The 24784-nt window shown below is 40.3% G+C and overlaps 1 protein-coding gene across 2 annotated transcripts in view; it reads left to right on the top strand.

Moving 5' to 3' along the window:
* The window catches only part of MTUS2 (microtubule associated scaffold protein 2), a 318132-nt gene that overhangs the window by 240104 nt on the left and 53244 nt on the right, over window positions 1–24784 (top strand). The window contains exon 1 of one of the 2 annotated variants that reach the window (XM_061170835.1): window positions 17908–17961. The exons of the other annotated variant lie outside the window; for it this stretch is intronic. Within the exon in view, the coding sequence (XP_061026818.1) occupies window positions 17908–17961 (54 nt within the window). Of the gene's footprint in view, window positions 1–17907; window positions 17962–24784 lie in introns of those variants that run through there. 2 annotated transcript variants of the gene reach the window in all.

Here is a 24784-nt window from a genome sequence, read left to right as displayed (position 1 = left end):
TGTGTTTGTGTTTTTTATGCTTTTTCCCCTGTAATTCATTTCTAATCTCATAGCGTTGTGGTCAGAAAAGATGCTTGATATGATTTCAGTTTTCTTAAATTTACTGAGGCTTGATTTGTGACCCAAGATGTGATCTATCCTGGAGAATGTTCTGTGCGCACTTGAGAAGAACGTGTAATCTGCTGTTTTTGGATGGAATGTCCTATAAATATCAATTAAATCTATCTGGTCTGTTGTGTCATTTAAAGCTTCTGTTTCCTTATTTATTTTCATTTTGGATGATCTGTCCATTGGTGTAAGTGAGGTGTTAAAGTCCCCCACTATTATTGTGTTACTATCAATTTCCTCTTTTATAGCTGTTAGCAATTGCCTTATGTAATGAGGTGCTCCTATGTTGGGTGCATATATATTTATAATTGTTATATCTTCTTCTTGGATTGATCCCTTGATCATTATGTAGTGTCCTTCCTTGTCTCTTGTAACATTCTTTATTTTAAAGTCTATTTTATCTGATATGAGTATAGCTACTCCAGCTTTCTTTTGATTTCCATTTGCATGGAATATCTTTTTCCATCCCCTCACTTTCAGTCTGTATGTGTCCCTAGGTCTAAAGTGGGTCTCTTGTAGACAGCATATATATGGGTCTTGTTTTTGTATCCATTCAGCAAGCCTGTGTCTTTTGGCTGGAGCATTTAATCCATTCACGTTTAAGGTAATTATCGATATGTATGTTCCTATGACCATTTTCTTAATTGTTTTGGGTTTGTTTTTGTAGGTCCTTTTCTTCTCTTGTGTTTCCCACTTAGAGAAGTTCCTTTAACATTTGTTGTAGAGCTGGTTTGGTGGTGCTGAATTCTCTTAGCTTTTGCTTGTCTGTAAAGCTTTTGATTTCTCCATCAAATCTAAATGAGATCCTTGCCGGGTAGAGTAATCTTGGTTGTAGGTTCTTCCCTTTCATCACTTGAAGTATATCATGCCACTCCCTTCTGGCTTGTAGAGTTTCTGCTGAGAAATCAGCTGTTAACCTTATGGGAGTTCCCTTGTATGTTATTTGTCGTTTTTCCCTTGCTGCTTTCAATAATTTTTCTTTGTCTTTAATTTTTGCCACTTTGATTACTATGTGTCTCGGCGTGCTTCTCCTTGGGTTTATCCTGTATGGGACTCTCTGCGCTTCCTGGACTTGGGTGGCTATTTCCTTTCCCATGTTAGGGAAGTTTTCGACTATAATCTCTTCAAATATTTTCTCTGGTCCTTTCTCTCTCTCTTCTCCTTCTGGGACCCCTATAATGCGAATGTTATTGCGTTTAATGTTGTCCCAGAGGTCTCTTAGGCTGTCTTCATTTCTTTTCATTCTTTTTTCTTTAGTCTGTTCCGCAGCAGTGAATTCCACCATTCTGTCTTCCAGGTCACTTATCCGTTCTTCTGCCTCAGTTATTCTACTATTGATTCCTTCTAGTGTAGTTTTCATTTCAGTTATTGTATTGGTCATCTCTGTTTGTTTGTTCTTTAATTCTTCTAGGTCTTTGTTAGTCATTTCTTGCATCTTCTCAATCTTTGCCTCCATTCTTATTCCAAGGTCCTGGATCATCTTCACTATCATTATTCTGAATTCTTTTTCTGGAAGGTTGCCTATCTCCACTTCATTTAGTTGTTTTTCTGGGGTTTTTTCTTGTTCCTTCATCTGGTATATAGCCCTCTGCCTTTTCATCTTGTCTATCTTTCTGTAAATGTGGTTTCTGTTCCACAGGCTGCAGGACTGTAGTTTTTCTTGCTTCTGCTGTCTGCCCTCTGGTGGTTGAGGCTATCTAAGAGGCTTGATGGGAGGCGCTGGAGGTGGGTAGAGCTGACTGTTGCTGTGGCGGTCAGAGCTCTGTAAAACTTTAATCCACTTGACTGTTGCTGGGTGGGGCTGGGTTCCCTCCCTGTTGGTTGTTTTGCCTGAGGCAACCAAACACTGGAGCCTACCCGGGCTCTTTGGTGGGGCTAATGGCAGACTCTGGGAGGGCTCACGCCAAGGAGTACTTCCCAGAACCTCCGCTGCCAGTGTCCTTGTCCCCACAGTGAAACAGAGCCAGCCCCCGCCTCTGCAGGAGACCCCCCAACACCAGCAGTTATGTCTGGTTCAGTCTCCCCCAGGGTCACTGCTCCTTCCCCTGGGTCCCGATGCACACACTATTTTGTGTATGCCCTCCAAGAGTGGGTTCTCTGTTTCCCCCAGTCCTGTCGAAGTCCTGCAATCAATTCCCACTAGGCTTCAAAGTCTGATTCTCTATGAATTCCTCCTCCCGTTGCCGGACCCCCAGGTTGGGAAGCCTGACGTGGGGCTCAGAACTTTCACTCCAGTGGGTGGACTTCTGTGGTATAAGTGCTCGCCAGTCTGTGAGTCACCCACCCAGCAGTTACGGGATTTGATTTTACTCTGATTGCGCCCCTCCTACCGTCTCACTGTGGCTTCTCCTCTGTCCTTGGACGTGGGGTATCCTCCTTGGTGAAGTCCAGTGTCTTCCTGTCGATGATTGTCCAGCAGCCAGTTGTGATTCTGGTGCTCTCGCAAGAGGGAGTGAGAGCACGTCCTTCTACTCCGCCATCTTGGTTAATCTCTGCCATATGCTTTTGATGACATAGGCCAACCCTAACATAGGGTGGGACAAGACTGCACAGTGGTGTGACTCCCAGAAGGTGGGAATCATTGGGGCCATCTGGAGTGGCTACTGCAACTCCAAGAATGTTTTTATATTTTTACCACATAAATGTTAATAATATAAGCAGTATATAACATTGCTTTTTGCATGTTTTTGATCTATATAAATATCATACTATATATATCATCCTCCATATATATATATATATATATAACATTTCTAAAAACAAACTTATGTTTTTGAGATGTTACCATGTTGATTCATGCAGATCTCATTCACTCATTTTCTCTGCTGTATGGAATTCCACTGTGTGACTATGCCATAATTTAGATATCCAGAATTTAAAGACAGACTGTTTTCATTTTTCACTATTTAAAATGAGCTGGACATTCTTAAACATGTCACCTTGTGTACATGTGCAAAAATCTCTCTCTAAGGTATATGTTTAGAAGTGGAATCACTGAGTCGAAATGTGTATATCTCGTCAACTTTCTTACGTCGCACATTGTTCTCCAAAGTAGTTGCATTACTTTTTCTTCTAACAGCTGTGATGAATGTACCCTTTACTCCACATCCTGACCAACAGAGATATTATCAGACTTGAATTTTTGCCAGTCTGTTGGTATGAATTGGTATCTCATTGTGGTTTCTATTTGCATTTTACTAATTGTTATTTAAGAATTGAGTCTATTTTTGCATGTTTGGGGATCATTTTTCTTTCCTCTTTTGAGTATTGCTTCTTTGGAGTCTTTGTTCCTATTTCTAGTGTTATTGTATTATTCTTACTAATTCGACAATGTTTACATATTCTGTATATTCATGACTTATAGCTATTACAATCGTTTTCTTCCAGTTTATGACTTGATTTTCACTTCGTTTTAAGTGTCTTTTGATGAACCAAATTTCTAATTTTAATGGGAGTTAAATTTACCATTTTTTTCTTTGTTTCTTGGACTTTTTTCTGTGTTGATATAAACAAACAAAAACCTTCTCTCCCAAAAGGGCGTGATGATATGTTGTTATAATATTTTCTAGTGTTTTTACATTTTAAATTTCATGTTTAAGTTTTCAATACGATTGGAATTAGTTTTTGTTATGGCATTAGGTATCCATCAATTTTGTTTGTTTTCACGTGGATAAGCATTTGTCCTAGCCCCTTTGAATAGTCCTTCCTTTTCTCATTTGTGTGCAGTAAAATCTATGTCATTTGTCAAGTTCCTATAAATGTGCATCTATTGGTATATATATTAAAGGCATGAGTTTGTTCTGAGACCTCCAATTCCAACCCAGTGGCATAGGGTTTATTCTAGCCTGTGCTCTGGCTTATTTGTAACTCCCTTCTCCAACAGGGAGAAACATGGCTCTCATTTCCTACAATGTATTTACTTTTTTGCTCTATTCCAGAATAAACACAAAGTAGTTTCAATTGTTTACCCACTTGCATAGTGTTTTCTTGTCTTTAGCCTTATAACGTATAGTCAAGATACTGTTTTCCAAAGTTACTTAATTTTTTGCTTCCCCATTTGCTTCAGTATAGGTATGCTATTCATTTGCAAAACACCAGTTAGGTTCATTGTTTGTACAATGAACCACACATCCTGGTTGATTTTAATTATTTCTTTACTTTAATGAGTATGTGACACCTTGATATGGCTTTAACACACAATACACAGAAGATATACGTATAGAAGTGTCACTTTCCTTTGTCCCTCCCAACCCATTCCCATCCCTCATCCTTTCTGCTTTATTCCCACCAACCCTCTTGTGGTGGTGGATTCATTTCTGGTCTATCCTTCTTGTTACAAAAGAAGACATACGTGTTTATTTCCTTATGTTCTTTCTTACCTGGAAGATAGCGTACTGCAATTTAGATATTCGTTTGCTATTTTTTTTTTTTCACTTAACAATATATTCTGGAACTCATTCCGAATAAATTCATATAAATCTTCTTGATTCTTTTTTTTCTTTTAAAGACTGCATTGTACTGCATACATGTGAATGTACCATAATTTATTGAACCACTTTCCTATCTATGGGCATTTAGGTTGTTTTTAAATATTTTCAACTACAAACAATGCTATAATGAACAACCTTGTGCCTTGTTAGAGATGTATTCGCAAGGTACAAAATCTTAGATGTGCAATTACTAGGTTAAAAAAGAACACACATAATTTTGTCAGATTTTGCCAAATTCCCCTATAGAAGATTTGCACCAGTTTTCAGTGTATGAGAGTGTGTCCCAAAGCCTTGTCAATCAGATTTGCTGCCACGCTTTTTCAGTTTCAGCCAATCCAAGAGGTAAGAGATGGCATTTCAGTGTTTTAGTTTGCATTTCTGTAATTATGAGAAACTGGGAACAATTTTCATATGTTTGAGGCATATTATTACATTTTCTGTAAATTATTGATTTCCCACTTGACTGTTGGGTATTTGGTCCTTGATTCTGCAATTTTGAAGAGTTCTTTCTATATTAGGAACATTAGCCCTTTATCTGTGATAAATGCTGCATATGTTTTCACCTAGTTGGTCAGTTATCTTTTGACTGTGTCAGTGGTAGTTTTTATCGTCCAAACTTATAAAAAATTTTATACTGTCAAACTTACTAGTTTTTTATTGCCTCTATTTTTAGTCATATTCAGGAAGTCTTTCCCACACTAGCATTAAAGAGAAATCTACCATGTTTTTGTTTCAGTTTTTTCAGTGCTTATATGGTTTTACTTTTAAATTTAGATCCCTGTTCCTTCTGGATCAGGTATGGGTATTGTGTGAGGTGTAGATCTAATTTTATCTTTTTCCAAATGGCTACACAGCACCACTTATTAAAAAGTCTGTATGTATCCCAGAGATTTGAGATGTCAGCTTTATCCTACACTAAATTTCCATATGTCTTTAGGTCTATTTCTGGACTTTCTATTCTATTCCACTGGTCATTGGTCTATCTATATGCCAGTGCCACACTGTTTTAATTATAGAGGCTTTGTAGTATGTCTTAATGTCTGATGGATCTAGTCCCCCTACATAGTTTTTCTTTTTTAGTATCTTCCTGAATATTCTTGCATGTTTGTTTTGCCACATAAACATTAGTGTCAATGTTTCCAAGTCCATAAAACAAAGGCTTGTTGGTATTTTAATGGGATTACATTATATTTATCAATTAACTTAGTGAGAACTGACATCTTTATGATGCTGAGTCATCCTTCCAAGAATATGAGATATTTTCTATTTGTCTAAGTCTATTTTTGTGTCTTTCCGGAATAATTTCAAGTTTTTCCATGTAGGTTTTGCCAATTTTTGATAGGTTTATTCCTACATATTTAATTTGAATTGCTATTGTAAGTTGGGGTTTCTCTTCTGTTATTTCTCTAGCTATTGTTTGTGTACATGAAGGATATTGACCTTTGTCTGTTAATTTTATATCTGGCTACCTTACTGAATTTTTGTACCATTTGAGTCAGTTTTATCATTGACCACTTATTTTCTAGAGCTTTCTAGTTATACTATTGTATCATGTAAAGATAGAGATAGTTTTACCAAAGATAGAGATTCTTTACCAAATCTTTTGTCTCTAATTAATTTTTCTTTTCAAATTACATTGGCTAATACTGCTAGTATAGTATTGAATAGTTGTGGAGATAATTAGTACCCTTGCCTTGCTCCTGATTTGACTGGAAATTCTTCTAGTGTTTCCATATTAAGTAAAATAATGGCTTTAGAACTAATATTTTTCATCATGTTAAGATGTTTTATCATGTCAAGAAAGGGTCCTTCAATTCCTATTTTCTTGAGTGCTGTTAACAGGAATGGGTATTGAATTTTTGTCAAAGGCTTCTTTCAGCATCTATGGAGATAATTATATTTTTTCCCTTCGATCTATCAATATTGATTTCCTGATATTGAAATGACCTTCAATTATTGGAATAAATCTCAACTGGTCATGGTGTATTATTTTCTTTATATGCTATTGGATTCTGTTTGCTAATAGTTTTTTCAGTCCTTTTGTATCAATATTCACGAGTGACGATGATCGGCAAGTTTTTTTCCTACTTTCTTTGGAGTCTTCATCAGGTTTAGGTATCAAAATACTCAATTTATTAAAGGAATTAGGAAATTTTCCTTTATTTTTGCATCAGTATTTTGAGCTAGTTTTCTATTTGCTGCTGTAACAAATCACCACAAACTTAGTGCTTTAAAACAACACAGATTTGTTATCTAACTGTTGTAAAAGTCAGAAGTCCAGAGTGGGTCCCCCTGAGCTAAGACTGAATTCAGGCTGCATTCATTTCTGGGGGTTCTAAAGGAAAATCCACTTTCTTGCCTGTACCAGCTTCTAGAGGCTGCCTCTAATCCTTAGTTCACGGTCTCCTTCCACCTTCAGAGCCAGCAATGGTTTTTCTCTTGTCACATTTCTCTGACATTGACTCTCCTACCTCCCTCTCCCACCTTTAGAAGTGCCTGTGATTACTTTGGGTCTCCTGGATAATCCAGGATAATCTCCCTATTTTAAGGTCAGCTGATTAGCAACCTTAATTCTGCCTGCAACTTTAATTCCTCCTTGCCATGGAGCATAACATAGTCATAAGTTCTGGGGATTCTGACATAGACATCTTTCCGGCAAAGGGAGGCATTATCCTGCCTGCCACAATCTTCAGTGCTCTAGATCAATTTATAGAACACCGGAACGGTCAGATCTTTGAAGGTTTGATAGAAGACAACAGTGAAAATATCTGGGCCTGGTGTTTTTGTGTGTGTGGTAGTTCTTTAATAATTGTCTCTGTATCCTCTGTGGAAATTTGCTCTGTTTAAACTTTTTCTGATGGGCTCAATTTTGGTTATCTATATTTCTTTAGAAAATTATCCATTTAATAAAGGATTTCAAATTTATTTGTATAGAGGCCTGTTATAACTTTTAATTCTTGTTTCTGTTTTCTTCTTGTCATTTCTTATTTTGTTTGTACATTCTCTCTTTTTCCTTGCTCAAGTTAGCTAGTGGCTTGCAATTTTGTTAACTTCTTTCAATTAAATCTGCTGGTTTCCTATTCTCTACTTCATTAATTTCTGCTTTTGCCTTTACTCTTTCATTCCCAGTGCTTTCTTTTGGTTTACTTTGTTGTTGTTTTCCAGTTTTTTCATCTAGGTATATAAGTCACTTATTTGCATCCTTTCATTTTTCACTTATGAAAGCATTTCCAGCTATGAGTTGTCCTCTCATAACTGCTTTAAATGTATCCCATGTGTTAGGGGTTTGGTGGTTTGTTTTTAGTGGTTTTTAAAACTTTTTAAAATTTCTATTTGTATTTTCTCTTTCACCCAAGAGTTGTTTAATAGGATTGTTTTTAGTTTTGATTAATGATTTCTCTTTTCATTTCATTGGTTAATAATCTCTACTTTTATTGCATTGTGATCAGAGTGTTGTTTGTAATATTTCTAATTCATGGAACTTACTGATGTTTCTTTATGATCTGTTTTTATGCATGGTTCAAAGGCTCTTGACAAAAGATATATTTGCTTACATTATCAAAATATAAAGTTCAGTATATATCCACAAGACCTACCTAGTTGATTCTGCTCTGCTTTGTTTGTTTACACACTTGATCTGTCTTGAACTGAGAGTGGTAAATCTGCTTCATAAAGTTGGTTACTTTGTTATTTGGAGCATAGATATTCATAAGTATTTTATTTTCATTATAAATTTGGCTTTTAGCATTAAAAGGTGCCCTTCTTTGCTGTGTTTAACACTTTTAGTCTTGAATTCTTATTTGTTAGATATCAAGATTGCTACTTCTGCTTTCTTATTGTTTTCATTTTCCTGGAATACCTTTATCCGTCCATTTATATTTTGCCTTGCTGAATCATTTTGTTTTATATATCACATGAATATAGCATATAGTTGGGTCTTACATTGTGAGCTGAATTGAGAATCTTTTTCTTATAATTGGTGAAATTAGCCCATTACACGCATTGCTATGGCTGATATGTTTGGTCTCAATTCTATCATAATGTTTTATAATTACATCTATTATGTTCTATTGATGTGTTTCTTTTTCTAAAGCTGTATATTCTTTGCTCTTTAATTTTGAAGAATGGAATTTAGGCACATTTTATTTTTGTTTTAGTGGTTACCTTTACACTTACACGTTTTTGAGTGTTCCCAGTCCCCTTTTTTCTTATGTAACCTTTGACCATCTAGTTTGCCAGTTTTTAATTGTATCCTTTAACTCCTACCTATTGCCTTCACAGCAGCCAAGGAGCTTAACTTACTTTCTTTATCCTCTTCCTATTTTCTAGTTTTCCTCTTCCTAGTTTTCTTTCTTACTAGTTTTTTAGTTGCATTGTTTCTTTTTAGTTGTCACGACGTATAGTATTTGTACATTAGTCTTCCATCCTCGTACTCACATTTGGTTTTGTCTTAGATCTACAATTCTGTGCATAAATCCTTACATCAGTCTTTTGCTGAAAATTTCCCAGTCATCTCTCAGTTGAATGTCACACAAACTCTAGGCTATTCCTTCAGAAAGACTCATAGGTACAAAATTCCCTATGTCCTTGTGTTTTAAACTTTCTCTATAGCCTTGATACTTGGAGAACTTGACTTTTTAGAAAGTCCTTGTTTTATATGTTCTTTCATTAAGTTGTTCTTTGTTCATCTTTAAATACTGCTCCATTGTTGTCTTACTTTGAATATCTAACATTTCTGCCCTTGTAATTAGGTGATCTTTTTGCCTAGAGATCTTGATTTTTTTTCTAATCTCTAAATTCTAACAGACTTAGTAGAAGTTAAACATCTTAGCGTTGTTTAAATCTGGGCTACTTTTCCCAGGTACCTAGTGGGTCTTTTCAAAATGAAGATTCAATTCTCTGAAAAGCTTTCTTACAGTATGTTGTTGTGGTTTTTTTTTAACATCTTTATTGGAATATAATTGCTTTACAGTGGTGTGTTTGTTTCTGCTTTATAACAAAGTAAATCAGCTGTACGTATACATATATCCCCATATCTCCTCCCTCTTGTGTCTCCCTCCCACCCTCTAGGTGGTCACAAAGCACCGAGCTGATCTCCCTGTGCTATGTGGCTGCTTCCCACTCACTATCTATTTTACATTTGGTAGTGTATATATGTCCATGCCACTCTCTCACTTTGTCTCAGCTTACCCTTCCCCCTCCCTGTGTCCTCAAGTCCATTCTCTACGTCTGCATCTTTATTCCTGTCCTACAGTATGTTTTTTAAGTATCATACCTGTTCCATTATTTTGTTTTTTCTCTTCAGGAGTCTAATAATATGAGTATTAATCCCTCTTTATCTGTTTTTCATTTCCCATATTTTCTCCATGGCCCTTTTTTAATCCTTTCTTTTTCTCATTTTTATTTTCTTGTTTGCTTTTCTGCCTTTTAAAGTGCCTTTTATTAAATTTTCATTTTAATTTATCTTGCTTTGAGCACTTTGTAATTTAATCTTCATTTTTGAGATCCCTGTCTTTTTCTTCCATTTCAAAATTCAATCAGTAGCAGAGGTGTAAGAGGTGGTCAGATTCTTGGTCTATTTTCAGGGAGAGCTGACAGGATTTGCTGCTGAACTGTATGTAGGATTAGAGTTCATTATATTATTTTCAAAGAATTGTGGTCACCTTCACTGCAAGCTCAGACTTCTTGCAAACATCAGGTATAATCACTAGTTGTGAGGCACCTACCATTTCCTTCCCTGAAGTGGTAGCATATTTGGGAATCTGGGCATATGGTGTAGAGTGGAAGCTACGGAGCCGTTGGTTGGAGGCCATGTGGCAATCCAGAGTGAGCATTGCTGATAACGTTTAGTGACAGACCCACACAGATAAATGGCCAGGGTCTTCTCATCAGTGGAAAAAGGGGAAGAGGAAAATAGTAGGGCGGTTGGGAGAGTCAGCTTTCTCCCACGCTTAGGTAGTAAAGATAGCAACGCACAGTGGCACCCTTAATGTCTTGTACTTCTTCAGAGCTGCAAATCGAAAGAAAGGTCCAGGCGGATGTCAGAGCGGTTTCCCTGTCTTTGCTTGATGATGTCTATGCAGTTGGGCCTGAGGATTAATGTTCTGCAGGGGTCGTAAACGCCCCCCACCAAACGTTAGAGCAACAGCTGTGTTGTTGCCTATTAGCAGGTCTCTATGTCTTGAAGTTCTTCAACTTAAACTAGGATGAGTCTGTTCAACGTTTAATGTATTTATTCAACATGGACCGGTACTTACTGTGTGCCTGGCGCTGTGCTGAGTGCTAAGGATGCTGTCGTGTTCTTAGAGGCTCTCACGGAGCTGGTGACCTTGTACAGGAAGGCAAACAGACAGGCCAGAGAACTGTTTGATTGCCATGGTGAGAGGTGCTACAAAGGAAGCGTAGAGGTTTCTGGGAAAACCTTCACCTAACTGAGGTGCTGGGGACTAGTCTTAACAAAAGTAAGAAGCCATATGCTGAGTTCAGTGAGTTACACATCATTCCCATTCCTGCAGCGATCCCGTCTGTTCTTGGAGAGGCTACTGCTTCATCATGGTATAGTAAGGAGGGTTAGGGCACTGGGATGGACACCTAGATTGGTCACAGACACCATTCCAGTGTCCAAATCCTTTCACCCTTTCTTTATAATGGCCAGTCAGTCCCATTGCTGATTGATATTCAGCTTGTGGTCCACGGTGACCATCCTTCTTATCTAATGTATGTCAAATAGACAGATGCACTTTGCAGCTTTGCCAACTGTTGCCCATCTCTGTATCTGATTCTATCAGTTATCCAGTCTTATCCAGCCTATTTATCCAGCTAGTAAAGGTCATTTTGAATTTCATGTCTCTTACAAGAGTAGACAGCTCTTCTGAATATAATGCAGAAACTTAAGGAGGATACCTCTCCTGCAGTCATCCTAGTCACTGACTTAAAAGGAAAAAAATAAAGGTACTGTCAAAGACTAACAGATTAAAAACAAAAAAGATTGTCATACCTAAATAGCAGCCTTCCTACTTGGGTATTACAGAAAAGTGACAGCTCTTTTGACAAGTATCTAAGAACAGAATAGTATATATGTCATTTGTTTCTTTTTTTTTAATACCCTTAATATTCTAGATCCTGGTTATTACATCAAAGGTGTTTCAGAGCATCTATTGTCTGTATGCAAATGATCGTAACCATCAATTACTTCCAGTTTCAAAATTTCTGTTTCATATTTTCCCTTTCCAGCCCATTCTCACCTCATTAAAATCTCTAGATGGGTTGTGTTTGGTAAAAGCTATGCATATTTTCCTGGCAATCCCCTTTGCTAAAATCCAGTGCAAGAGCTGCAGGTCATATTTTAGATGCATGGAAACAGGAGAGGCATGGATGGTGGAACCAAAATAAACAGATGGTTGCCTTGACAGTCTGTAAGAGGCTCTTTCATGATAGTTTTTCATGGTTTTTCTTTTGAAATTAGTGAGACAGACATACAGTTTTGATCTCATTGACCTCCTGCAAATGGCCCATGGCTGACAAACTGCACGAAACAACAAAACGCTTCTGCCAGGAAGCCACCATCACTGAGTTCCTCTCCTGCGAGGTCCTTCCCGCGTCACTCGAGGCAGTGGTCATGGAGACCTAGTCCCAAGGCAGACTGCTGGTGCCATGGGTGTGAACTGGGGGAGACACAGCAAGGGGGCGTGATATTTTGGGGAAGACAGATGTAAACACTTATGATGACGTGGAGCAGAATGTCATGAGCAAGAGCGAGTACACACGATGACATGAAATCAGAGAGAGGGAGGAGATTCACTCCAGTGGAAGGATCAGGCAGAGGAGGCGAAGTGGCACTGATGGGACAGGGCAGTCGGGTTTGCGCAGAGGGAGCCTTGGGTCTGATGTGTGATTGGGGCTGCGGGATAGGTCAGCAACTCCAAGCTCAAGGAAGACAGAGAAACAGGAATAATAAAACTGACCATTTTAACGTTGACTTATGCCCAAGGTTTCTACTGTGTCCGTTTAAAGTTATTTGTACATTGGTTTGTAAATGTACCTTAAAAAAAAAAAAACACTACGGTAGAGGCTCTTGCTTCAAATTCTGAAAATGTGGGGCAATTTCATAAATATGTTTGAATTTCTTTTATATTTTTATATACTCACATCCCTTATCCAGATTATAACACAAACTTATAATGATGTAGGCCTTACAGATAAAAGCACAGTGGTAAAGACACAGCTTTTGAGTCAGATCTGAGTTCAGGGCCCCACTCCATCTTTTCCTCGCTTGATGTATGCATGGCAGGATGTACGATCTCTGAGCCGCACTGTTCTCATCTGCAAAATGAAGATGATAATAGGGCTTATTTCGCATTGCTCTGTGAGGGTTACATGAGCTGTTTGCATGCAAGCCCTAAGCACAGTGCCTGGCATCTGCTAATGATCAGTTAATGTTCATCATTATTTACCGCTCTAAAACGTCGCGTGTTTATGAGGTTTTCTCTGAAGAGCTATCCCAATAGACCTTCCTATAACTTTTCTGAATGTTTGTTCCTACTCCCATGCAAAAAAAAATATACCAGGAATAAAACGCATCTCAAACTTTTTTTGAATATTAGGAACTAAAATGTCCCAGATTTCATCAGGCTGCGAGGTCACAGCTTCCTTTGTGCTAAATTACAATAGTCTAATCCCCCATTCTATACGCCTTGAAGAAGTTCAGCCTTTTCTTCAGATATCCATGCATTTGGGGGACTCGTTAGAAAATTGCTGTGCCGGCCCTTGGCTTGGGCATGTTGTGTAGGCCAGTTGATCTCCCCCAAAGTGAGTTTCACTGAGCACTTTTTCTCATCTAAAGGCCCCAAGAGAAGGAGCTGTTATTGACTCATTCCATCCTAAGGCCCCACCCTGATTTCTTCAGTGACATCTTCCAAGGATGTTTTGTCTGAGGGAAGGACCACTTCCTTCAAGGGAAATCTCAGTCCAAACAGGTGGCCCTCAAAAGACAACGAACAACACGGGATTTGTGACGTGTAACTCCCATCCCCAACTAGAAGGAACCAGGGCACCTGGAGGGGAGGGATAGCTGGTGCCAGATCTGTAGCAGGAAACATCCCAGGTGAGCCTAAGATACCGTGTTGTGTCAGAAAGCAAGAAAGGGAGACGAATGAGTTGTGTCAAAAGGACACAGGGGCCGTTAAGAAGGTGCTCCCGTTGGTCAGAGATGAGATAAACTGAGCCTCTAAAAAGGGTAATAAATGCAATCGATGAAAACACATTGTGTGTATCAACATAAAAACATGAGTTTATAATGATGTTTGGAAGAAGTGAGAGAAAGCAAATAACCTCATTGGGTACCATTACAACCCCAAGTCTTTATTCAGAAAATTGGCACTTAAAGGGAAAGGAGTGAGCGTTTATCCCATCTTTCCTGTACAACCTGTATTGCTGGGAATTGAAATCACCCTAGTTGATGAAGAAAACTTCTTTTCTTATACAAAAATTCTAGCTAAGAAATGCAAAAGGATGATAGAGTCAGAACATCATGTTGTAACTCCTAATGAAATAATCGATTCAGGTAATAATCATTAACGAAAGCATTAGATGAGCTGATGATGGGGAACTTTATAATGGAAGAGATGAAGCCATCACATCTGATTCACTGTAGCATCACTGCTGATGGAACCCCCAGTCATTGTGTGCTTCCCGATGGGTTGCAGGGTCATGCCCACAGCATCACATCCGAGGTATTGTTGCCCAGGTACATTCAACCTCGAATCTCATCCAGCCTCAAGAACTAAATTTTATTTACAGGGTTGTAGGAACAAGGGAAATGACATTACAAGGAAGCAAAGAGGCAAGTCCAGAATGTGGGACATTCTATAAGCCAACCAACCCAGTTTCTGAACAAATCAATGGCGGCAGGGAGATAGGAAGGGGAGGGGTGGGACCTACTGGTTGATAAAAGAGGCCTAGGAGACTTAACACCTAATGTAATATGTGAACCTAGTTTGGGTCAAGAAAACCAACTGTAAAATAATTTTGTTTCAGAGAAGCCAGGGAAATGTTGTTACAGACTAAGTGTTAGATGCTAAGGATATATTGTCAATTTTGTTCGGGGTTTCAACGGCATTGTGATTATGTAAAAATGCTCAGAATTTTCAGCAATGCATACTAAAATATGTAGGGCTTGACTTTAAAATACTTTAACAAAAAAAAAAAAAAAGAAAGAAAAGGGACAAGTGAAAATAAAGTTTCAAATCTTTAATTGCTGAATCTGGGTGATGGACATGTGAAAAAAAAAAAAGTTTAAAAAAGGGATAGATGTAACAAATGTGCCAAAATCTTGGTAACTGTTGAAACTGGAAATGGGTATATGAAGGTCCTTCATATTTATCCCTCTGTTTTTGAGTACATTTGAAGTTTTTTCACTGACAAAGAAAATAAAGATGGCGTAACTCTAGGACACTGGTACATTTCTCAAAATCTGGGTTGTTTGCTCTGAGATCTCACCATGTGTGCGACTTGAGCACAGCCAGTCCCGGGCCCCTTGGCGCCCTCTGTGCACAGGAAGAGAAGCTGAATCCATCTTTCTTTGGGCAGCCTCTCCTCTCAGCCTCTCTCCTGTGGGCAGCAGCGGGAGCAAGCATGCTCAGACCTCGCACAAGAACAAGCAGTCGTTTTCTGGGACGGTGCAATCTAAATCCTTTAGAAGGAAACCGTGTCCTCAGGTGCAGAAAAACAGTTCTCCCCGAAGAAAGCCTTCTGCACACGGCACTGGGAGACGGTCAGCTTCTTAGAGTCTCCCTGTCCTGCTCCTCCACCCACAAGAGAGGCTTTGCTCTGTCTTCACTTGATCAGAAACTTACTGTGCAAGGACCGCCTACCCCCAGGGGAATGCACGCCACCACTTCTTTATTTTTATCTGTCGTAAAATGCACATGACATAACATTTACCACTTCAACCATTTAAGTGTACAGTTCAGTACCATTCAGTGCAGTCACATTATGGTGTGACCAGCCTCTAGAACTCTTTCCATCTTGCAAAACTGAAGCTCTGTCCCCATTAAGTATCTCCCCATTACCGCCTTTCCCACAGCCCCTGGCAACCACCATTCTACTTTCTGTCTCTAGGAATTCGACGACTCTAGGGACCTCATGTAAGTAGGATCATACCGTATTTGTCTTTTTGTGACTGGCTTATTTCACGTAGCCTAAGGTCTTCAAGGTTCATCCGTTGTAGCATGTGACAGGATTTCCTTCCTTTTTAAGGCAGAATGATATTGTGTTGTATGGATGGGTACATTTTGTTTATCCATTCATCCATCGATGGACACTTGGGTTGCTTCCCAAGTGTCTTGGCTTGTGATCAGTGCTGCTATGAACATGGGTGTACCAAGGCATCACTTCTTGCAATGTCAAGTTTTTCTCCCAAGGTGTCAAAAGCTCCAGCAACAGCTCTCAGCCCAGGTTGAAGCTCAAGGTTCTGGCAGCTCTTCTCTCTCTGAGAGGTCTGCCTGAGTTCACTGTCAAAGAGGGCAAGCCGGTGTGAGAGGGAGGCACCTCTGTACCTCCTGACATCAAAGAGCCCAGGCAGTGGTCACTGCCTTCCCCTGATACACTTTGTCTGAAAACAATAAAAGTAATACATTCTGGCAAGATGGTAAACAGTGGAAATTCACTCCCTCACCCCTATTTTCCATTCCCCAAGGATCAGCTGCTGTTGGATGAACGGTGGGATTTTTTCCAACAGATTTATTGTAGACATATACAAACGCATGTGTGTGTATAGTTTTGCTTCATTTTTCATAAAAGTTTCCATACACTGGAAAGGTGCTGTATATCAAGGGTGTTCCCATTTTTATGCTGTTACAAATGATGCTAAACTGAATATCCTTATGCATACACTCTCGTATATATGTGTTACTGTAGGATAGAAGTCGATCTGTTGGGTCAAAGTGTATGTACATTTAAAATTGTAATAGAAACAGCCTAAAGAATTATACCAGTTTACCTGTTAGCGCTAAAGAAAGATTTGAGTTTATTCTTTCAAGTTTAGGACAAACATTCTGGTCTGTTGTTATTTAATCACCAAATATCCTTGACCTCTCTACAAGCAAATCTAAGTCGCCTGTGCTACTTAATTAAAATCGTCTTGGAAAAATCTCAAGTTAGTAAAATTATCTAATTTTAACTATTGTCTGCTTCCAGTCTTAGGCAAATTTAATGGGCAAAAATGTAATTGTATATTTCTGCAGACAGTAAATTTCAGGATTTCTCCTCTGAGATATCAGGAAGTTTAAAGTTAATTTCATAAGTATTTGCATCTCTTACTTTCAGGATTACACAAACATATTTTTAAATACCACGTCTCTTTTGAAATTAAAAAAAAAAAAAAACCCTTCGCTCCCACCCCTGTCCCTTTTCGATTTTGAACTTTCTGAAAAATTGCAGATCGCCCAGAAAGATCCAGTCCGCTAAGACTTTTATGCTGATATGCCCAGGAGATATAGCTGCCCACACCCCAATTTTAATTACTCAAGCCACTTGAATGGTTTGGTCTGTCAAATAAGACAAGCGATTTCACGATTGTATTTCAAATATAAAGATTTCCTCCAATGAGGCAAAACTGTTCGTGGCACACAAATTTGAAAAGGAGCAATGGGTGGTCCCCTCCGCGCCGCCCCCCTCCGCCCAGGCAACGATGCCCTGAGAGGCAGGTTACATGGAGGAAAGGCCTTGTATTATGCATCACGTTTATAAGCATCTTTACTTCTCGGGAAAATAGAAAGCCAGTATTTGAGCAGAGCCACGTCTCTCCCAGTCCTCTCCGTGGTCCTCAGCCCAAGCATCCCTGGAAGACCAGCCCTTTTGTGTTTCCTGCGTCCTCTCCAGGCGTGTCTGCGTCGCGCCCGGGCGCAACCGCGCGAGGGGGAGGGCTGGGAGCGGCGCGCCGGCTGTCCCCTCCGGGAGGTGGCATCGGTAAATGCTCGATTGTTATGCGACGATTGATTTGCCTCACTCTGAGGATTCCAGTGGCAAAGTGACCCTCCCTCCAACTGTCCCCTCCCTTCCCGGCTCCCGCCCTCCCTCTCCCCGCAGCGGGAACCTAACGCGGCCGCCCTGCGCTCCTCCTCCTCCTCTCCTTCCTCTGGTTCCCGGATTCCTGAAGTTATTAGGAGAAATAAGGTAGCCGAGGGGACCACATGGAAGTTGTGACAGCTCCCAGCGGCGCGCCCCTCTCGCTGGAGCCATCACCTCGCCTTAGGGATTACCCGCCGACACATTGAATGAAGAAGGTCCCCTTGCCAGCCAGCCTGCCGAGATGGGCCACTGCTGCTGCAAGCCTTATAACTGCCTTCAGTGCCTGGACAAGACGGTACTTTGCCTTCCCTGTCTCTCTCTCCCTCCCCTCCTCCTTCCAAAGGGCAGAGAGAAGGCCAGAGCCAGCGCCTCTGTCCCTGTCCCCAGCATGTGTGTGCACTTGTCTTGTGGGTGAGCAGGAAGCCGCCCTGACTGGCTCCCGGGTGCTGGATGGGAGCGGTGTTGGCAGAAACACCAGGGTCTCCCATACTCTGCAGTGCCTTACATAATTGCCTTCCTGCAGTCTCACATGTAACTGTTGCATTCTCCTGAAACAGGGGGGCTCTGCTCCAACATCTTGAAATTCAAACTGCCAAGAAATCCTTGGAATATTCTTACTGCATTTTAATGTACCTGTGAAATCTAAGACGGTCCAGTGGGGAATTTAGATTAGCTAGACGTGTTTCCCTCGGCCAACTGGTAACTTTGAAAGTTTGCCGCTCTTTTTGACAAACAGCATCCATCCTTGTAATTTCTATTCTTAAGGTCAGAGAAGCAAGCACCGGTCCAGTTATTCTCTCTGTACGTGTTTGCCTCACGTAGGGGTGAAGAACATAGAGGTGAAAACTTAAGGAGCCAGAGAGCCTGAGGGTGTGTTCCAGTTTTCACTGGAAGGAAAATTCACAGCCAGGCAATGGAGAACACAGTGTGAGCAAGCATTGTATGACAATTCCAACACAAAGCCTTCCTTTGCTTTTGACATTTGCCTGTGAGCTTGCAGAGGGATTAAGATATGCTTTTAATTTCACTATTAGAAATGTGCTGGCATTTCTAGTAGTGATACAAAATAAAATATATCACTCTTGTCTCTGTGGTATATTTTATTATCACACACATTTGGATTTCTCAAAATGCATGAAATGGAGTTTAACGAGAGGTTGAAATTGCCTCCTTTCTACTCATGGGCGTCAGCTATATGGCTTGAGGTATAGTATGTGACCAGGTGAAGGGAAATGAATGGCTTAATATAAAACACATTACGAGGAGGTCACTTGGGAACATCTTAGTTATCAGTTGTGTTTATGAACCTTGACCTAAAGGAGGGTTACGTACCACCTAGGAAAGTTAAACTGATACCTTACAAGTCCCCTGGTCCTTCTCTTCCAGTAGAAATAACTCTCTCAGTGGGTTTGGCTTTTGCTACCATGACTAAGAACTAAAATATTTATGTGCACATTTATGTGCTTTTGGCAAATAGAAATATGCAACATTTGCACTCAGTTATCTGCAAATCCAACATGGAGGTGATTAAGCCCTTTTTTCAAGAGAAATGGTCACCAAGAGGTGTTGAAGGAAGCCTTGTAACAGTAATTATTATAAAAGGGAAGGATTTGCTACAAGTACAACAATATTATAATGTTCATATTTCTAAGCTCTGGTACAAAAGTTTTCAAAATAGAAGCTGATTAAAGGTCTTTTTTGAGAAAATATATTTTAAAGTGAATCCATCCTCCTCTTTTGTTTCAAATCAAGTTGTTGAAAAACATTATCCCTGTGTCAGTCTTTAAATTGGAGATTTTAGGAAGATAATTAAATGTTATTTCATCGCAGTGCAATGTTTAAGTGACTTGCAAATGTTTTAGCTTTGAAACTTCAAACTTAAGGCAAATTATTCTTTCCTGATGAAAACTTGAAAACTTACACAGCATTTATAAACTTTCTCATTAAGTTTACACCCACATTTCTTGATGTTTCTTTGCTATATTTTAGAATGGTATTCCCATTGGAGATTTTATAGATATATGTTCATAGGTGCTCATTTTAAGGATTAAGGGCTTTCCTTTTTTAATTAAAAAATTTGTTGTTTTATTTAGTTACCCACCTTTCAGCATAACTTCGCAGGCAGTATGCCAAAATCATTTGTTTATTCAATAGTTACCTACTGGGCCAGGCATGGTCTACTAGGACTATTATGGGATTCCATTCCAAACTCTGGAAATCAGTTTACTCTTTAAGTCCCACAGTAAAATCCTTCAGTTTGCTGATAAGCTCTGACAATCCCAGCATCAAGCTGGTTTGAAAGAGACCTGATAAAATGGTCGATGAAGTTGTTTCTGATTACTTTAGCCCATTTTAATAAACCATAAAAAAAGAAAAGAAAAGAAACATTCCCTCTAAACTCTGTATAGATACAAAATAGAAAACTTTATTTTGTGAAGTAAAAATGTCTTTAACAGTTTGATTATAGTGCAGCTAAAGATGTTTTGAAAAGAGTGGGGAGATAATTGTAGATAAGTCATCAGTTCAGAGATGGACCAAGAAATGTTAGTCTTAAGATGCTTCTTTAACATGAATTTATTGGGGGGGGGGCAGAAAGTAAGGAATCTTACCTAGAGTATAAAATGCATAAAAAGTTGTTAAGTGAACAAATAATTTTTAAAAGCTGATCGTGCCTAGGCATTTTAACGTTAAAAACACCTGTAAAAACATCGACGGTATTTCTTACTCGTTTGCTCTGTGCCCAGTTATTACGGGGACGAGCAAAGAATTCTTAAAGGGCACAGCCTGTCCTATGGAGTTTACCAGTTATTTGTTTGGTTGTATTTCCACCTTTTCCAGAGAAATTGCAAGTGAGGTAGGCAACAGGAACACATACAGGGCAATTAAAGCATTAGTACAAGACTGGAGTATCCTTAAGTGAAAGTCATGTGGTACTGACCATACCTGTTTCTGGAATCCAGTGAAAGGAGAAGTCAGTGCTGGACTCAAAGGCGAGGTTTCTTAGAAGGAGTGGATCGTGACTTGCCCGTTGAGGAACGGGGTCGAGTTTTGGGAAGGACTGAAACCCTAAGCAAAGAGCGCAGGGGTAGAGATGTCTTAGCCCACTTTGGGGAAAGGTGAGCGTCAACGTCGGGACACAGAAGCACATAGGGAGTGTGGGGAAATGTTTTCTAGGCTGAAAACCAGACCCAGGTTTTTTAATTTGAGTTAAGAAGAAGTAGGGATCCATCTTGGGATTTGAGAGGCGGTCTGTAGAAAGACTCATCCTCTACAGGTATTTGGAAGGGAAAGGTATGACCCAGGAAGGCCCCTGGGACACCCAGATGGATCCCCAAGAGTCCATTCACCAGCGGACTCAGCGTGGTCCAGGCTCAAGCCAGCAGCTCTGCACATGCAGACACTTCCCAGAGTTGGTCATTCTTAGGAATGTTGAGGTACTAAGAGAAATCAAGTAGATGTACAATTAGAATGCCAACTTGTTTTTTAACAATGAGTAATACGCCTGACAAGCAAATGAATGATTACAAGCCCGATAAACATGGGATTTCTTTTTAGAGTCAAAGTCTAGCCTCATAAGAAGCTTTGATGAGGATGGAATGTTATTTAGGCATCCAGTGACCTCATGTCCCATCCCCACTCCAGCCTGAAATCACTTGGGAGGCTGTGCGATTGTTACTCGCCCTGGTGACTGCCTCTTCCAATCTCCCTTTGCTTTGCTTCCATTTCTATGACCCGCTCTTGGCTTACTGCTTTAGGTCCGGTCCTTTCCCTTTAGGGGTTACTTTGCATATCTCTACCCTAACCTTTTCTGTGTTGCTTATCATCTCAGAGGCTAATCTTACTTACCTTTTCTCTAAATTCTTGGTAGGGGTGTGAGTTGGGGGAAGGCACCTCACTGCTTCTCCCAGGTATGCACGGGTGACGGGACAGTAATAAATTTGGGAAGGTCACTCAAAGATGATAGAATCCAGAAAGGTCAAGAGACTTCTTCAGTGAGACATAAGTGGATTAAAAATTGTGGTTCTGGCTAATTTTCCTTTCTTTTGCTTGCTCTGGGATCCAGAATTTTCCAGCCTTATTTCTTTCGATTCACATTTCTTCTCCTTGGGCCCCACAAGTCTCTGTCCTTCCTAAATGTTCCTAGGTAATCCAGGTTTGTTCTGATGCCCTCCTATTAACTACCGCCTCTTAGGTAAGCTAGATGTTTTGCGGTCATCAACACCCAAGCATGCACAAAGGCAAAGGCTGGAATGATGCATCTTAAAATTTAGTCTGGTTTCTTTTGAAACCAGATATGGCTTTGCTCATTTTCCACGTGACTAGACATTGACACATATTTAAGAATATTAAATGTGAATGATGCTTTCCCTTTGACCAGTCTATATTAAATTTCATTTCCGAGTAGAAAAGCAGACATAAAATACAGTGGGCTGTGTTAATTATATGTGAAAGAAATAATACTTATTGATTAAGTCAAGGCATGGCATCAATGGTGCCTTAAAGCCATAATAACTGAAATGAATAAAAGGTCAGTTCACCTCCCAAAGGAATTTTCCACAGAGCTATATTATGAATCTGGCCAATCTTCACAGTAATACTAATATTGAAAATGAATGCAGTATTCACAAAGGGTGAAAAGAGAACAACACTAAAGACTTAGGTGTTCTGTTGATGTCACCTGGTGGCTGGTTCGTTTTGAAATACAAAAGAAAATGTTTCCCTATTAAGACAAGTTCTACCGTGTAGAATTAAACCCTCAGCTGAACTCATGAGTGAGAAGCAATATTGTTTCTGGGAAGAATGAAAAAAATCCCTTAACCTCTTTGTAATTTCATGTGTAGGTATATGACTTAGGATTTCAAAAATTCATAATAAAAAGGATCTGGATGTTTCCTCAAATACCAGAATTCTGTAGATATTTTAATTTTTCACTCCTCGTTAGGGTTCTTTTGTTTAGCCTGGGAAAAAGTGGCCCAGCTCACATGATTGAATTTTCCTGATCTGCACCGATTTCAGGGCAGGCTAAAAAGATAGGAAAGATTAGTTGGAAGTCTTTAAGCTTACATATATATATATATTTTTAAATGTACATACATATGTCCCTCTTTAAAAAAATATATCACATGGGGAAGAGGGAGCTGATAAAAACACTCAGAACTACAGTGAATTTTATGAAGTTGTCATCAGTACCCTTGTAGCTGATCAAGCATTCTTTCAGGGACAGTCAGAGACCAGAAGCAGACACTTGGCAAGAAAAGGAAAAGGCCCCCTCTGATGGGGATGACAGAGGTTCCCAGAAATAGCCCCAGGTGCTGTCTTGTGTCGATGGCCCTTCTGGCCTTTGCCTGGGGTGCTCCCTTCCTGGGACCCCTGCTTACGCATCCTCTGGTTTCAGGAAATCTCCAAGCCAGCCCTGCCTGGTTGAGTTGTATCACATTGTTTTGTAATCGCTTATTTATTTACTGACTCTTTGGGAGACTCTTAAGCTTCTTGAAGGCAGAAGTATCCTGCCTGGCATGTCTGCCTGCCACATAGTAGACACTAAGTAAATATGTGTTGTGTTGGATACATTCCTGTTTCTAGATCAGTTGGGGTGAAAGCACCTCAGATTCACGCAGCGTTTTATGTGTTGATTATCATTCAAAACAGATCTTTTCAATTTTAATAAAAACCAGGCTGTCCTGTCGATTTCTAATTGGGGGAGGGGCTTATGTGGCTGATGCCTAAGTGAGGGTCACGTAGATGATGATAACACAGATGGGCGTTTTCACTTCCCGTCACCACCAATCACACGGGCAGCACCAGCCCCCTGAACAGACAGCCCCCCGTTGACCAAGCATGTTAGGATAACAGAGTGTGGCAGGCTCGCTTGGGGCTTGGCCACACATCCAGTTGCTTGAAGTTAACGGGATGATGACCAGTTTGTGCACTTTGCCAGGCTTCTGTAGCTAGCAAAGGTCAAAGGCAGCATTTCCCCAGAGTTTGCAGCACCATGTCTAAGAAGAAATGTGGGCTACACTGTAGCAGACCTGGTAGGGCAAGAGGTGGAGGGGAGACTCGGATGTTTCGTGGGGATAGCGCATCTGGGATCCCGTCTCTGAGTGCAGTGGACCACGCCAGAGACTCTAGAGGACTCGGATTGCAAAGGAGAGGTGCGTGACAGCATAAAAGAGGCGGCTAAGAAACACAGCTGCTGGTGAGGGGCCGAGATGAATGTTGTCCAAGTGTCCGTTTCTAGTTAAGCCCGTCCTAGAGTAAACAGTAATTTTAGAGGAATGGCCTTTTTCGACTTGGCAATTTCTGGACTGTATCACTAGGATAGTTTGGATGCCTAATACTGAGTTCTATTTTTAGCCCATCGGACTGAACACAGGGGCTCATGTGCTTGGCACCAGCGAGGAATTTTCCACTCATTCCCCATGTAGGGAAGCACTGATCTGACACTGAGGCCGCGAGGAGGCCCTGCTTGTATTTCAGCCCTCCCACTGCATCATCACTCCGGACCTGGCTTAGGGTGGGGGAGGGTAAGGGGATGGTGTATGAGAGCCCTTCGAAGGGAGTCTTTGGGGCAGCCTCACTCCTGATGTTCAGCAGAACCTCAGGGCCTGGCAGGAAGGCTGCTGGGCTCTGTTGAGCCACAATGGCTGGAAAGATGACTCTCTGAGGCAGGGAGTGGAGAGTGGAAATTCCCTTTAGGTTCTTTTCTTGCCTAAGGAGCAGTGTCCCTGAAGCCCTAGTTGTTGACTCATTCCGTTGCAGGGCAGCATCACATCATTCTGGTTTGGTTTGCAGAAAACAGAAAGTAACGTAATTAATGCAGAGAATTCACAAGTTAGAAGAGTTGATATCATTTCAAAATCAAGCACTTAAGGAAGGAGGGCTACAGCCAAACTGCTCCGGCTGGCCTCCGCGAGCAGAGCCGTGCCAGCACCTTCAGGAGGAGTACATTGGGAGGCCATCGGAAAGGGCTCGAGAAAGCTGACTGAGGAAAAGCTAAGTAGCTGCCCTATCAGATGTTACCGCCACACAGAGGTTAGAATGGAAATGAAGTGCAACTGACAAATCCACACCAAGGACAAACACAGGGAGGGCACGGGGCAGGTGGGGTGAGAATGCAG

This window comes from Eubalaena glacialis, chromosome 16 (assembly GCF_028564815.1).
Source record: "Eubalaena glacialis isolate mEubGla1 chromosome 16, mEubGla1.1.hap2.+ XY, whole genome shotgun sequence".
Classification (NCBI taxonomy): Eukaryota; Metazoa; Chordata; class Mammalia; order Artiodactyla; family Balaenidae; genus Eubalaena; species Eubalaena glacialis.
This window is presented reverse-complemented; position numbering and strand designations above follow the sequence as displayed.